This window comes from Trichoplax adhaerens, genomic scaffold, assembly GCF_000150275.1.
Source record: "Trichoplax adhaerens TRIADscaffold_24 genomic scaffold, whole genome shotgun sequence".
NCBI lineage: Eukaryota > Metazoa > Placozoa > Uniplacotomia > Trichoplacea > Trichoplacidae > Trichoplax > Trichoplax adhaerens.
The window spans coordinates 452,815-469,811 of NW_002060965.1; the positions used below are offsets into that span (position 1 = coordinate 452,815).

Genomic DNA, 16,997 nt, shown 5'->3' on the forward strand with positions numbered 1-16,997 from the left:
GCATTTTACTATACTACATTAGTGGCCTTTGATTGGAACCGAATTGGAACATTTAGCTACCTGTTAATGACTACAGTCCTGTATACTATTGCTGGCTAGACGATTAGTCTGCTTAGAGACCTGAGGTACCTGCAATCCACCCTTCTCCATCTAATTTGTAACATTATTTTTAATATAGGGTATAGACAATCCTCGATACATTCATTTATCAATGTTACATCCAGCTCGATTCTGATGAACTATCTGAAGTTCTAATTTACTATTAATCAAGTCGCTAATTAACTGTAAGTTAGCGTTGCTAAGGCAATCTTTCTCCCCTTACGCTAATTATTGGCTACTCTACAATTCCTGAAACTAATCGATTACCTAACAACGACACCTACACCACAGCAAGATAGGACATACGTATGCATCAATCAACTACAGAGGCCATCACTGAGCAAGAACGTTAGACCACGGCATAGTCAATTCTTGATCGATCGAAGTGTACTGTTGCTGTTGAAGCAATACTGCCATCTTTTAAACTCTTATGGAAATGGATGAAAGCATCTACTACAGCAGTCGATTGCCTTACTTTTCTACACACGTGGATAAAAAAAATGAATCCTCTTAGAAAGAATTTAAACTAGAAAATGACGAGGCTGATTGAACTAGGCAAAGGAGTCACTGAATGACTGGAATATCTCAATGATTAATTGGCTTTTCCTCTTGAATCCCATACTCGATCATGACATTGGTGTCGAATTTACCGCATAAAATGATTCCAGTTAGCAATTACTTTTACCTTATTGCAGCAGAATAACCTTGATAGGGTATAGTCTTTGGAAAAGAGGTTAAATGACTTTTGCTACTGCTTGGACGTTGCCTAAAACCAGTGGCGGTCGCCATTTTCACTGCCAACGTTGCCAATGAACGAGTCAAGTCAACCTACTAGGGATGACGTGCCTTGTTGATATTGACTTAACAGGCGATTGACACCACTATCGTACCCAGTTGGGGGTAGGTTCGGTCCGTTTAACGACTCTTTGAGCTGCGTGTCTTGCTGACAGGTGTCACTACAACAGTAGCTGCACTGGCAGGGTAGAGCATAATGCCGCAGTCAATATCTATGAGAACAGTATGGCGAGAGAGAGGCGCAATTTGAATACAATCCAGTTGTGTTGGTACCATAAGCGTGTTATGTGTTCTATTCAGTATCAAGCACTATACAAAGTCCACTCTCGACGTTGATTCCCATACTGTGCCTATCATCAGCGGTCACGATCCAACAAAATGACGCACGTTGAATGCTTAGTTGACGTCAACTGGAGAGAGAATCCGAAAGGAGGATTGCGCCAATTTGCAATGGCCGTAGAAATCCAACATTCCTCCATCTACGGTCCTGCTTTGAAGGAAAATCGACTAGAAATTCCCTATATTATTGAGCAATGCACAATACGATAGCTTAAACATGCCCATGATATACTTGTACAATTTTCTCAGATGACGGTGATTGACGATTTCATGCTGACCATTAATAAGGCAATCGCAGCTATGTTACTGCGATCCTATTTGCTGATCTTCTTGGTGTGTGCTAAGAATCATCACAGCGCCAATTTGCAATGGCCATAGAATCCAACATTCCTCAATCTACCGTCCTACTTTGAAGGAAAATCGACTAGAAATTCCCTATATTATTGAGCAATGCACAATACAACAGCTTAAACATGCCCATGATATACTTGTACAATTTTCTCAGATGACGGTGATTGACGATTTCATGCTGACCATTAATAAGGCAATCGCAGCTATGTTACTGCGATCCTATTTGCTGATCTTCTTGGTGTGTGCTAAGAATCATCACAGCGCCAATTTGCAATGGCCATAGAATCCAACATTCCTCCATCTACCGTCCTACTTTGAAGGAAAATCGACTAGAAATTCGCTATATTATTGAGCAGTGCACAATACGACAGCTTAAACATGCCCATGATATACTTGTACAATGTCAATGCATGTCTAATGTATTAGTAGGACAGCTTAAACGAAGTGTATAAAAAAATTTATGCAAAATGATCAGGCCTATTGTACAATTTTCTCAGATGACGGTGATTGACGATTTCATGCTGACCATTAATAAGGTAATCGTAGCTATGTTACTCCGATCCTATTTGCTGATCTTCTTGGTGTGTGCTAAGAATCATCACAGCGCCAATTTGCAATGGCCATAGAATCCAACATTCCTCAATCTACCGTCCTACTTTGAAGGAAAATCGACTAGAAATTCCCTATATTATTGAGCAATGCACAATACAACAGCTTAAACATGCCCATGATATACTCGTACAATTTTCTCAGATGACAGTGATTGACTATTTTATGCTGACTATTCAATGAAAAGTAGACGCTAACTAAAGCAACACTGCGCCAATTTGCAATGGCCGTAGAATCTCAATCTACCGTCCTACTTTGAAGGAAAACTGACTAGAAAATTAGCTATACTGTACTGTTGAGCAGTGCACAAGACGACAGCTTAATAAACATGCCCATGATATACTTGATATGGATTATAGAAACTTGTTTGCGCCGTATATCCGATATGATATACTTGACACTTGCACAATTTTCTCAGATGACGGTGATTGACGATTTCATGCTGACCATTAATAAGGCAATCGTAGCTATGTTACTGCGATCCTATCTGCTGATCTTCTTGGTGTGTGCTAAGAATCATCACGGCGCCAATTTGCAATGGCCGTAGAATCCAACATTCTTCAATCTACCGTCTTATTTGAAGGAAAATCGACTAGAAATTCCCTATATTATTGAGCAGTGCACAATACGTCAGCCTAAATATACCCATGATGTACTTGATACTTGTATAATTTTCTCAGATGACGGTGATTGATGATTTCATGTTGACCATTGGAGAGTCGACATAACCTGGCCATACTTTAAGTGATAGTATACTCGGCACGGACTCGATAGGATTGTAATAGGGAAATGATCAGCATCTATTTGAAATGTTTTAGTGTCTTTCTATTGATTTATAAAACTACGACATTCTTAAAGACAGACCTGCTGTGTATACCATTTCGTGTGTAGTTCTTACCTTTGCGGATGATCTGGTAGCTGCCAACAATCCGCAACATTACGGATGCTGCGGTTACTTAGTGTATAAATGTACATTGTACATACTCTCGTACAATAGTCTTGCTCATGTATCATCGACTAGAACAAGAATTGGACGGGGCATGTTTTTCTTTATAAACAAAACACTGTACAGTACTTGGTCATGGCCTACTAGATTTTTGTGCTGGCGGATAGGTGGTGGACAAAATAATTGGGTAAAAATTTCGAAAGGGCAAAATATTTAGTCAAATGCAGGACACTGCTAGGTATACAATCTCGTAGTCCATGATTTAGTACAGTACAAGAATTTAAAACCTTCCCACTTACCGCGTTATGACAGATATGCACGAACGTCGTTGTGCAGGAATAATGATAGTATAATTATAAGCGTATACGAGTATATAATGTTGAATAATTGCAATCATTAATTGAGATAATACAGTATACAGGACTATATTATAATCAGATTCAATTTGTTGCTAGTAGTAACTATAACTGCGCTACTTAAAGATGGAATTCATCGTTTACTTTTTATCTGTGCAAGTTTAAAGTTCGTAGTCTTCAAGCTATATCTGCTGCGGACTTGTAATGACATGCATAAATTCCACATGTGTCAATAAGCCGAAAATATCGTCGACATATCATGCTTAAAAGCTATTTCGATTAACTTCGTACCACAATGACGGATATAAGTCATATGACATTGTAGCATTTGGACTGTTCGAAGGGATTTCTGATATGCCTACTAATATCGACTATTGCATGCTTATTTTCTACAAGTCGGCGAGTTATTACAGTAAATTACACATTATTAATCAAAATAACAGTAGAAAATGATATTGTTCTAGTCGAGTAAGTCAATGCAACAATCTATTAGAATCCAGCTCGAAAATCGTGTACAAACACCCATTGAAAAAAGGAACAACCGATTCGAGATTATAGATTAATAATAATAAACACGTATAAACAACAAGGGTTTTAGGTATTCCCGAAGTTGCTTCCTGATACGTTGATTTTATTGTTTTCATAGCTATAATTACGAATATAAAAACTCTGATACCGCTAAAAGGAAACCTTTCATTAGCATACCAAGTAGATTAAAAGTGATGACTCATCTTTGAATAAAAATTCGAAAGTATTTTATACAGTTTGAGATTAACCGCTAAACGGATAGTATTATACAATGGAGTTACAACAAATTCATCATTGTCAATTCAATATATAATATACAAACAAATAGAAGATGACCGAGAATAGATTCAATCTATCAAATCGCCATATGAACAACTCTGTTTATCAAATAGTGCAAATATCAGACATTAAACAACGTCTATATTGCTACTACACAAGTTTGATCATTGATAATTAAAAAGAGGTAAGACAGAAACATCTATCGAAACTTCTCTCCTCGCCTTTGATTTCAAGTACTCAACTCGTAACGATACGAAATTTTCCAAGCGAATCATAGCATATAATGATAGTTAGTATTTTATACATAAAATGAAATTACTGCTGCCTTAGTTGATTAGTTTCTTAAATAATTTTGGATACGATTGATTTTATTAAGCATAACAGCTTCACGGTCTCGTAATTTCTGGTTAACATCAACCTAATGAGAAAGATTTTAAAATGCATCAAGGATAACTTTTAAAAGTATCACTTGTCCCTACACAAGTATTATAATTAGCAGCTAGCACAATACCGAAATGCATCTAACGGTTAACATTTACATACTATACTATCTAATAACATAAGGGAAAGATCAGAAAGGCAATAATTCTTACTTGTAATCCATCTAAAACGTCATTGGTTACTGTCTTAATTAAATCCTTCACGTCCTTTAGAGGCAAAGTAGATTCTTCTGGGACTAATTCAACTTCGTCTTGCTTATTCTCTTCTACAGTCCCTATCATTCATTTAAATGTATTATTGCCATGATTCAACAAAATAATTTTTTATTTCATAAACAGAACAGATGGAATCCTTCCATGTAGCAATACCTTCATCTTTGGCTTCTTCTATTTGAGCGGCTAGTAATTCAGCCTCTTCCCTTGCCTATTAATTAACGAAGCTGCATAAGACTTTACTGGAATAATCTGAATAGCACATTCGCCGAGTAACACAATATATGATCCTATACCTTTTGTGCTTCAGCTTCTTCAGCTTTTGCTTGCTCATCAAGCTGTAGCACTTGTTCTGAGATACCTTCATCCATTGGAAGTGGATAGTCGATATTCAAAATAGGCGGATGTTCAATATCATACTGCCAGAAATAGGATGAGTTCAATAAAACGTAAATAATGATGATTTGAATTGTGAATGAAATTCATCTGCAGTCGATAAAGTAATTGGATGGTAGCTATGTGATCAAATTCTGATTTTTAACCAGATAAAGTGCAGTATACTTACCGCTAAATGTAAGTTCTCTTGCTCTTGATCTGTAGTAAAGAAATTCTTGTACAGCTTATAGTGCTGATAAAGGCTAATTTACAATTGTAAGATATCGCAAGTTAGATTACATAAATTAAATCTCACTTCATTGAATATCATAAGTAGCATTTCTTTGTGACTACTTACGATGTCATAAAGTAGTCGATAATTACTTTACTGTTTTGATTATCAAAGCAGCTTAATGGACTGTATATTTCTCCTATTGTTGACATTAACTGTCTAAAATATTTCATATTTTCTTCAAAATTCATTTTTTTATCTAAACAGAATGTCAAGAGAAGATTGAACATTAATTCAAGATAGCATGAGGAGTAAATTACCAATATTCCTAAAATCTATTTGAAAGCTAAGCTTGATATAGTACCCGACATATCAAGCACTAATTTATAGTAGTAGTAAATGATAAATAATTAATTTCTTATCGATCAGAATGAAAAATCAACTCCTAGAATACACGAAGATAGATTACAGCAAAAGCTTTGAAAATAGTTACCTTGAATATTTTCCAGTAATACTTTCAGCAAGGTAAAGAACCCTGATCCTTGCTGTGGAGAAAAGCCTTGCTCTTTAGCGAACGTAGCATTAGTTAAGGTAAACACTATTCAATATTTATTGATCATTAAATGCATCCTTAGCCTAATAGTAATCACTCTTGTCATCATGAACTTCACCCTTTGCCCTAAATAATCGTTCTAGCGTATCTTAGAACTGACGCTAAATATTCTCATAAAAGTGTTTTGGCTACAACCGGTCGCGCTGTTATAACTGCATGTATTGTAAACTGAAATATTTTATCACCGTTTTAAACATCATTATCGCATAACATAGCCGATCCATAATGACATAAATGATAGTCTTTAATTCTTACGCTATTAATTTTGTGTCATATTTCAAATTATCAGTGCCTGAAATACAGCCTACATTTTTACACCAGAAGGAAGGAAGAATCAAAAGCTAGAGTCGAACATAGTACTATCCTAACATCCATCATAAGGCTTTGGCATCTAATTGTAAGCTATCTTAAAAATGGAACAATTTTCTTACTTTAAAAATTGACTATTGGCTTCGGCTTTCGGCATTTCTTATAATTTTCATCACTTTTTACGGTATACACATTCCAAGCCATTACTGAAATTCTATTGCATTCGTGTCCCTGTTAAACTATCTTGATTAATTATTAATTATTATAATAACGGCCATCATTTTGGTACTGTAAAATCAATATTACATTCTAGCTTAATTAATAGAATTAACTAGGTCTATGCGTATCTAATTGTCAAAATGTTGATAATAACCAATCAGTAATACTAAATTATAATGATTGTGCGGCAATAGATATAGCTTTAAAAGAATTTATCTTTTTAGCTACTGGTCATGAAGAGGATATCATAATCCGGCTACATAATAATCCAATACGATTACTTGTGATAGGGAAGTCTCGTAGCCATCGAGAAGTAAATATTCAGACATTTTCCTAGGCAAAATTTGGTAACACTCTCGTTAGTATCGCAAGAGATTGCTCATTATTAGCATTATATAGGAATATTGGATCTTACTTATGACGATATAGATAGCAATCAATCATTTACTTACTCCTGTAACACATCAATATTTAGTTCAAGTAGTGCTTGAGTTTGCTCAAGCGTTAAATACTTAAACACAAATGATTCTGGCTTTTCGATGCCGGCACTTTCATCATCACGCTATAATAAGAACAAGTATATATCGTTATATTCAACGCCAGTCCTTATTCCAAGATATGTATTCATTAATCCATTTTACATCATCAGAGTATCTTGTTACTAATGTCAGTGTATAATCGACAGGAATTTAATGGATGTCCCAATTTAAACATCTTCAATATTGTAACTAACATCACCTAAGTAACTTTTTCGAACGAGAATATCTCCCTTATCTGGTCTAATAACTATCATTATCGTCATAATGGTCAAATTGCTTTAGCGATCAATAGTTAGAGCGTAATTTTGACAAAAGTCCTCAACTAAATATGAAATTCTCGATATCCAGTTCATCTACTGATAGTAAATCTACCGTGCTTAAGTTATAGTCTGCATTAAATGTCGACAAACTTAGGACTATCGAGACTTTATTTAAATGGCAAACCGATCGCTGACAGACAAGTACTATAGCGTGATCGATTAACATTTTGATAATCTTGAAGGACGAATCCAACATTGATTTTTAAATCTTCTATCAATCGAAATATTTTCAAATTTACTTACTGATGAACGCCTAATTCTTGTCTCTTTTGTCGATGATGATCTTATTTTCGGCATTGGTACTTGGCCTAATAGAATTTTATGACTTAGACCTTTAAGACTACCTCTCCTTTTCAAGTTAACGTTATTAGCCATAAACCGAAATTAGTCACCTAATCGTTTTGTGATCAAGATATTATACGCAAGCGCATCGCGTTGTTGCCATGGATACTTCTGTAACAGAAAAGTTTTCATTTGAAATGTATAAGCATTTAGCCCTAAGGTTATAAACAATATAATACTATTATGATATAGTTGAATGTATTTTATGTTAGAATAATGCCCACTTTACATAACCGTATCTAATTTAAACAATGCAATAGATGAATGTAAGATATCCATCTGGAGCAAAATACGAAATAGTTAGCTAGATTGAGCTGTGTCAAGCTTCTTCAATTTTGTAGATAGAAGCATTTAGACGGGTTGACAGCGCAATCGATTTCATGATAACACACCAGGAAAAATCTATTGCTTGATCTTGAGCATTTACCAATTTTAAGTTTCAAGGATCAGACAACAGTGAATAAATTTATGAAGCTTGTAGCAGAGCTACAATGCTGTCGTACGTTATAATACTTAGCAGGTTAACATAGCAGCTGATTCTTCGTAATGTATAAGCGAATTATAGCAAACACGATCCTGTTTTGATCAGACGTTCGGTAAAGATGATTGAAATTTGAAATTCGCTAAACTTTGTACAACTGTTATTTATAATTATACTCCAGCCCTATTATAAGGCATGAATATCGCCCAGACTTAAATGGAGGCAGTTGACATTTATTTGTGATATATCTGTGGTTTTACTATTCAAATAAGCTATTTTGAAAAGCGAAAATTATGGGCACATCGGAACTAACGCAGTTTTATAGTACTTAAATCCCGAAATATATTCAAGTAATCAACACTGCTTCACATCAAAAGGAATATTAATTCGTGGATAAATTACAGACTTTGCATTATTTTCATTTAGACAGTTAATTAATAATATTAATAAATAATTACATAATTACCGACGTGAAGGTAATTATTAACAGTACCATTATAATTACACACTCGTATACGAAATATAATTGTTATTTTCATGAAGGAAATGCCTGGATTAGTACAACGGTAGGAGGTCAAACTCTTAAAACCTCATAATAAAACACTATAGAAGCAGCTGTAGGTATAATAGTTGTACTGTAGATATGATTTCTATATAGTCGAAAAATCTTTAAAATTTATCCTAGCAATCAATTATTTATTACAAGTGAAAGTATGACCAATGCGTGAATAATCTCAAACTTTTTACTTCTTCGGGTAGCCGCAGTTGCTAGCTTAAGCAATTATTTTAGAAAAAACAGACTCTAAGTATAACTGCAAACAACAAGGTCTGCATATGCGCCAAAGCTAGGATCTGTGTTTTCAGTAGCCATGATACCTGATTACAGGCAGTCATTATAGTTTCGTTCCAACAAAAGTAACTAACTGTGGAATTATCGGAAGTGAAGAATTTAATACTTATATCGGTGCACAGTTTACGATTTGGTTTCCATCATAAAGCTATACATCTCTTTGCTTGATTATACTGTAATCTACAAGTTTAATGTTATTATTGTTGCAAATTTGACTAAGGTACTGCATAAACCCTTACAGTACAAGCATTTAAAATTGTAAAACGTAAAAATTGCACCCACTGACTGCACGAATCAGCCAGCAAACTGAAATTTTAAACTAAAGCACGATGGAACGATTCACAGCAGTCCTCGGTATAAGTATGATCATTTATTCCTTTAAGATTAAAAGTATAATACACTAGAATAACAATAATATACCTGAATATTAATGGTTATAATTATTTATAAAAGTAAGGTAGCAAGAAACGCTAATTCATGCGTGTATAAACGAGATTGTACTCTTAACACTTACTTAAATGCATTAGAAAACAACCGTTACATCAACATCGTATTCTAATTATAGAGCGATTTTTCAGTTATGCTAATCTACAGACAACCAGACGATTTATTTAGGTAGTAGATCATCTCGAAGATAAATGATATCAATGATTTCTAATGTTACGATGACGTTGCATATCAATAAAACGCAAAAATTAATCTGCCCCTTCTTCCGTGTTCTCCTGGTTTTCGTCGGTATTATTGGACAGTAGACATTGTTTAAATTTTTGTAAGGCTTTAAGGCATATTTTATCGTTTACAACTTCAAGCGCTTCCAATACCAAGTCAGTTAATATTTTAACATTTGGCGAATTTAATTTATCAATTGAAAGCGAATTAAGCATTTTACACCACACGCGAAGTAAGGGTCCTTCGTGGTCAGATAAAATCTCGTTACAAATCTTAACAGCCAGATCGTCATGGACATTCACCAGATTTTCTATTGTCCGCTTTTCCTTTTGATGTTCCTGATTAGCTTGGAAAATGTGTAATGACGTCAAATGTGTCACTAACTCTGCAACATTATTCGCATCAATATCTCGTAAAGCAGAATCATCAGGGGCATCAGCAATTGTGTGCAATGTAGGAAAGAATGCATCCAGTAGACATTGCTGATTTTCATTGCTATTTAGAGCGAAGGCTTGAAAGAAAACACCTAAGCAATGTCTTAGATGTAAGTCGTCCTCGGACGTTGGACTATACCACAGTAACAGTAACCTTGAGATCAGCTTCGGACTAGATAATCGACCCGATAGAAGTAATTTGGCAAATCCCTCGGCTGCTACTTGTCTTATTTCGCCCAGTTCATTATCTAAGAAACTTGTTAGAATCGCTAACAATTTACTGGAGGTATTGAGGTTATTCTCGTCTCCATTTTGTTGGTTACCGTCCGAAGTTTGTTCTGTGTCACTTTCGCTGCATATCTTAAATCCAAAAACATGTAGCAAGTCAAAGACAGCCTTCAGTGCCACTAGCCTCACTTCTAATTGATCTACTTGCATGATCTGTAGGAATAATATTAATTGAATGCGAGCCCGTTCCTTGTTAATGATGCTACACACACTAAGGCACTCAACAGCAACCTTGCGAATAACTGGATCTTCATTTTGTACACTGGGCAATATCAAAGAATCCATTAGATCGTTAATAATTGGATGTACAGATGTCGATATTTCTGTTACATTTGCAAGCATTTCTTTAAATATCGACAGACAACGATAGACAACTTCATTTTCATCTTGAGCTATAACTGTTTCAAACTCCGTAGCTTCGCAATCATCTTTCAATTGTGATTTCTGTTCCTCCAGTTCTTGTATCGATGATTTTATTTCACCTGCTGAGCTGAAATCTTCTTCAGCTACACATTCTTCTAATTTCTCTTTTAGTTCATTTATTTTAACTCGTAAACGTGCAATCTTGAGTTCCATTTGTCGGATTTCCTCTTTAGAATATTTCAATCTTGTAGAAACCAGAGGTTGACGAATATCAGATATGACTTCAGTAATTTCGGAAACATAATTTTTACAATCTGGTGATAGCTTCTGATATTGTTCCATCACAACAGGTAGTAGAGTTGGTAGTGAATTAAGTGCCATCATTTGCTCTTTTAAAAGTTTGCGAAAGTTCTTCCTGCCAACTTCATCAGTTAAATCCATTACTCCAGCAAGCATTAGTAACTGTTCCAATATGAATGCACGAGTTATAGTGGATTCTTCATCTTGCTTATCATACGGTAAAGCAATAAACCTTTTAATATATTCGCAAAATACCGATAATTCTGGTAGTATTTTATCTAAGTATTCCTCGCCATGATTCTCGATACTATTTAAATGCTGTGTTAAACAGCGCCAATAAAGAACTATTTCACTAGTTACAGAGTCTTCTTTGGGGACCTTAGCTCTACCATAAACAACGACATTAGCATCATTGCTGACAAGTGGAGCGATTAAATCTTCCAATGGAATATCCATAAAGAGCATATTTAACACAGATTGAATTGTCTTTGTGGCATTTTCAACGTCTAAATGTTGTAATAGTACTAGGACATTACTGCCTAAACTCACTAACCAATTTGTCAATAGTTTACCCTTGCAGATGAGTTGGATACCTTTCGATCTATCTTTTAGGCCATTTTCTAATAAATCTAGTCGTTGATTAATTGTCAACGATTTAATACCCACTCTTTCAGCTAAGACTTGATAGGCGACACGTCGTACACTTTCCTTGATATCTTTAGTACGTTCAATAATTTCGGGTAAAGTAAGAGCATTGATTGCAATATTGGCAAGCACAGCACGGCGAACTTCGGCACTGGAATCCTTGCTAATTAATTCAATATATTTTTTGATCACTATACAGTCTTCATCGGTTGGATCTTGTAGACGAGCAACTGCACGAACTGCTTGAATGCGTACAGCGGGTACTTTATCGTAAAGTCTTTCAAGCATGGCTTCGTATATTAAGTTATACAAATCATCATCAATTTGCGCATCTTCACTTAAATTATTGAGTAATTTGCAGACTAGTTGACAAGATCGATAGCGTATTCCACGATCCTGAGCTTGATTAATTGATAATAAAAACTGTAGTAAAAATATCATAAACTGATTGCTTCGCTCTTGTATTGCAGTTTGATCATCGTCATTTTCGTAGTCGCCGACTGTTTCAGTAGCAAATCTGGCAATAAAATCGATTAGTCTTTCAACAGCGGCTTCTTGCTTGAAAACGATTAAAATATGGCGTAAAGCAGCAACAAAATCTTGACAAAATTCTTCATATCCGTCGTCTCTTAGCTATAAAAGTATAGTAGTTTACAAAGTAAGTTAAAATTGTTAGTATAACAAGTTTTAATTTTAATTTATTTGTAAAGATGCCATCGTAAATCATTATCAAGGATAGAAGATCAAGTACGCTCTGGAATTTTTACGATTTATTCTTGCCGACTGGTTTACTAAGGTAATCAATGTTCTTTACTAATATTTAAATGTTATTCTTTCAATGATCAATGATGAGACAGTAATAGCAGGTAGAGTACTTTTAGTTGTATCTACTAGTAGATCTAAAACCAGTCACAATTCTTTCCAACCTGACTATTGCAAGAATTCTATATCTACAACTTACTTCTCTCATTTGTTCCAGTAATCGAGGATGGCTATGAATACCACGTTGGGCTTCATTAAAACATTCCACTACGGTAGAACTTGCCATTTTTCTTTTCTTACTTTATTAATAATGTTTGTCCAATGAGGATGGATACACGTTTCCCTGCTCGTGGATGGAATATTCAATGAATGAGTAAAAGAATCAAGAATAGAAGTTGCTTCAATGTATTTCAATATAACAGTACAGTAAGACTGTGAGTACAGCCAAATGTTGACCAACTTTTCTTCTATCTCAATAGTAACAACTAGGTACAATGTTCAATAGCAAACTACCTATACATGTTGTCTCCAACTGGCAAAGACAAATTTCTCTACTACCGTGTTAGACAGTGGTACAAACTTCAATGTATTTCAATATAGCAGTACAGTAAGGCTGTGAGTACAGCCAAAATGTTGACCAACTTTTCTTCTATCTCAATGGTAACAACTAGGTACAAAGTTCAATAGCACAATAGCAATACATGTTGTCTCCATATGGCAAAGATTGATTGCAAACTCTGATCTACTATAAACTGCGTTAGATTGATTTACAGACAAATTTCTCTACTACCATGTTAGACAGTGGTGCAAACTTGAGCGCTTTAGGATTATTCTACTCTTTAATCTTTAACATACTCGCATGGTAGGGCATGTAGTATAGAAGTAGCAAGAAACGACAAGATATGCAGGAACTACTCCGAGAAAAGACACAGGCGACACTGATACAGTTTGCATTTTCATTTTACAACGTGAATTTTACTGGCAGTGGATTGACGCATGATGAAAGACGTTACCACTGCAACATCTACTCAATTACGATAGCAATGTCATGTTCTCATTTATTGTATCTTTCAACCTTACCTAGAACAATTCTAATGGATGCTCGTCTATCTAAGAAGAAGAAGGAAATGATTTGGCGTTGCAAGGCAAAGGCTAATGGCGACGATGAACAGGCATAAACTGTAATGGACGTTTTGGGTCAAGTGAAGTCAAGCGTCAACGTACGACTGCACACATCAACCGTTTTTCTATTGAAAAGAATTTCAGATTTAAACTGACCGCCAATAAACAATAGGTAGACGAGACGCGTTTGCGCAGAACGTCCACTGGAGTAGGTTCAGTTGACTTGTCGTAGCGTCCAGCACAATATATAGTGCTGTAACCTACAGTACTGTACTGTACAGTAGACCCTTCAAATTTTGACTAAATGCTTTGAAATCCCTATGCTGAAACGTCTTAAGGTTAGGGTTAGGGGTTAGTAAGGGGGTCTTAAAACGATGGTATTCCCTTAATGTCAGGTCGAACTAGAACTCATCTACAAAATTGCAGCTAATTCTATCAAGATAAACACCCTAACTAACCACCCTAAATCTTGATACAATTAGCTGCAATGTTGCAGATGAGTTCTAGTAAGGGAAAACCATCGTTTGAGATGTTTCACCATAGGGATGAATTCTAAACATTTAGTCCAAATCTGAAGGTCTACTGTGCATGTCTAATGAACCGGAATTTACTCAAGAAATAAAAATTAAAACCATTCAAATCATGGAGTATTATACAAATAATTTTCTAAATATTATTTCTACTAGTAAATTTGTAAGTTGAACTGCACCTAAGCTGCACTGCTTGCCAGTTTGTATTTTCAATTTTATCGACTGTAGTAGTGTCATATCAGGTAGGATAAATTCCATATTAATGTTATAAAAGGAAAGGATGGAAAATACTCGTCGTATGCAAGGCTGCTGATCTCTGTCTCCTAGCAGCACTTCATCTAGGCTGTTTTCAATTTTGCCTACTGCAGTTTAATAATGTCATATTCATACTCTAAAAATAAAAAGGATGAAAATAGTATGCAAAAGTGCTGATATCAGCCACATTATTATACTACGTACAGTACATTGTGATCCGAATTGAATACGGTCATATTGATATACAGTATGAGCACACTGAATTTTACTTCAGTATGGTGCTGTTTACATTAGGCTAGCATCAGTATCAGGAAGCTGTCAAGGGAAACAGTTTCAAACGGTTCTATTGACCCATTATTAGCTAACTCTACGCTACTCATTCTCTAAATTATACTTGTTTCAAGAGCACTTCTGAGTAGGCATGGCGTAGCGTAGAGTTAGTTACTTAATTGCGCTGCAGTGGATTCTACTGCGCTGTAGTCGAGGCCCTCAATTCGAGCCTATAAGGATCATTTTAAGGTCTCTACTGCACTGTACTGTGTTGTATCATTGACAGTAAAGTCATTGATCTTATTTTAAAGTATCTGGGATCGCAACGTCGTCAAGTTTTGCACACGGTGTTCAATCACTGTTCCTAGTTCATTGAGGCGAAAACTACAGCCAAATTTCGTTTGGTATTCTCTACTACAAGCATGCACTACTCTATCGTGCCCTTCCATAGCTAGTTTGGCTTGATAACGGCTCCAATAGCTTACATCCCTGTCATAACGTTTCAAATGATCAACATAACAAATAACAGGTAGTAAACAAACGGATAACTTATTCTTCACCATGACAACCGCGACAGCAATGGGTAGGGCATCTACTATACTACCTATGGCTAGTAACTACTGCTGCGGATCTCTATTAAGTTAAAATATAGTTCCACGGCAGAGATTGAATCATAAAAATAGAGTGGATGATGATAGAATTCATTGTCTGTCAATAATGGAATACTATCAATGCACAATATCAACTTGGGTAATCACAATCAGGCTGAAGAATCTTGCTTGATACACTTATACTGTATTACTACTCCAAGTAGTCAAATTGTTATACAGTTAATAATCATGCTATCATTTATTCAACATGTTAAAAAATCACTTGTGTACTGTATAGAATATAGAGGTAACAAAGTAGAGATTGCATTACCATTACAATACACTGATTTGGATCGAATATTATCGTCATCTCATCCAATCTCGAAGCAATCTCATCGGCTTTAGTAACGAGGACATTTAGTTCAAGTTTGCAGATTATATCATTTATCTAGTGATTTTCCGCCATTATGATCATATTGATCCATATCTGATATCGACAGCCCTGATACACTAGATTAATTAAACTCTATGTAAAATAAATACGTACGACGCACTACTTTATTAACTCACCGGATGACGAGTTCAAACGCCCACTATTATTACCAACAGACTAGGGACGATTCTAACATAATGTGGCCATAGATTATCGTTGTATCGATTGATTTAGATAAAGATTTAAATCTAGAATTTTAAAAATATTGACCGATAAAGCTATAATAATACAAGCAGTGTAGAAAGATGGAATTTGGTGCCGTTCAAGCCTTTGCTAATTCAATTGATTTCAACATTCAAATACAACAAGTTCAACTTAGCGATTCTGGTAATTACAATGTAACATTTACTCTAGATGGACAAGGTTCAGATACTGTTATCATCACCAGCGATTCCGGTGGATCTAAAGCATTTGGAAAAGTTACTACCGATACTCAGCAACTTGATACTCAAGGAATCGCCAAGTTTACCAATTGTAGTTTTAATTTTGCTATCCCTCAAGGTAAATCAACTTTTATAAAAATCTTGATCTAACTGAGAATTAGCTTTTGTGTATCAAGAAGCCTATCATCTTACTTATGACTACTAATACCTCAATATCTGTTAGCTAATAGTATAAATTTTTCTTCTATCTCCTTCAATCTACTAATCACTATGTCCTAATTCTTATACTATAGATTTTACAAAACGGCAAGAAATAAAACTTGTTATTACCGTTAATCGAGAACTTAACCAAGACGAACACGATACATCAGAAACACTGTACGCCCAAGGCGATTTTAAAATTTATCCACGCCAGAGAAATGATGTTGATGCTGATAAATATTATCAAATACAAGAGTAAGATAATTAACTCAAATGACTTAAATGAACACTTAAAATAATTACTTGACAGCTATATAATGTCATTTATACTTACTATACAAGTATTGTTCTGCTTGGTCTATGTTAATATGTACAGTATTTCACTGATTTATTACCTACAGCTAATCTTTATTCTTAAAATAGTAACAATATTACAGTACTTTATTCAACCGAGAGA

At 35.1% G+C, this 16,997-nt stretch overlaps 3 protein-coding genes across 3 annotated transcripts; 1 reads left to right on the forward strand and 2 right to left on the reverse strand.

The window, feature by feature from the left end:
• Positions 1 to 4,636: 4,636 nt before the first annotated feature.
• On the reverse strand, positions 4,637 to 7,505 carry TRIADDRAFT_61462 (uncharacterized protein; the record flags this gene model as incomplete). The annotated part of the gene is made up of 8 exons (XM_002117433.1): positions 4,637 to 4,720; positions 4,896 to 5,017; positions 5,112 to 5,166; positions 5,252 to 5,374; positions 5,521 to 5,593; positions 6,056 to 6,127; positions 7,156 to 7,265; positions 7,437 to 7,505. The coding sequence occupies 8 exons, from the start codon at positions 7,503 to 7,505 to the stop codon at positions 4,637 to 4,639; spliced, it is 708 nt and encodes a 235-aa protein (XP_002117469.1).
• A 2,425-nt stretch (positions 7,506 to 9,930) lies between these two features.
• On the reverse strand, positions 9,931 to 12,543 carry TRIADDRAFT_32599 (uncharacterized protein; the record flags this gene model as incomplete). Its single annotated transcript, XM_002117434.1, has 1 exon — positions 9,931 to 12,543. A coding segment is annotated over one exon (2,613 nt), but the record flags the coding sequence as incomplete, so codon positions are not given.
• Positions 12,544 to 16,201: 3,658 nt separating this feature from the next.
• On the forward strand, positions 16,202 to 16,799 carry TRIADDRAFT_61464 (uncharacterized protein; the record flags this gene model as incomplete). Its single annotated transcript, XM_002117381.1, has 2 exons — positions 16,202 to 16,457; positions 16,633 to 16,799. The coding sequence occupies 2 exons, from the start codon at positions 16,202 to 16,204 to the stop codon at positions 16,797 to 16,799; spliced, it is 423 nt and encodes a 140-aa protein (XP_002117417.1).
• Between the last annotated feature and the right edge of the window lie 198 nt (positions 16,800 to 16,997).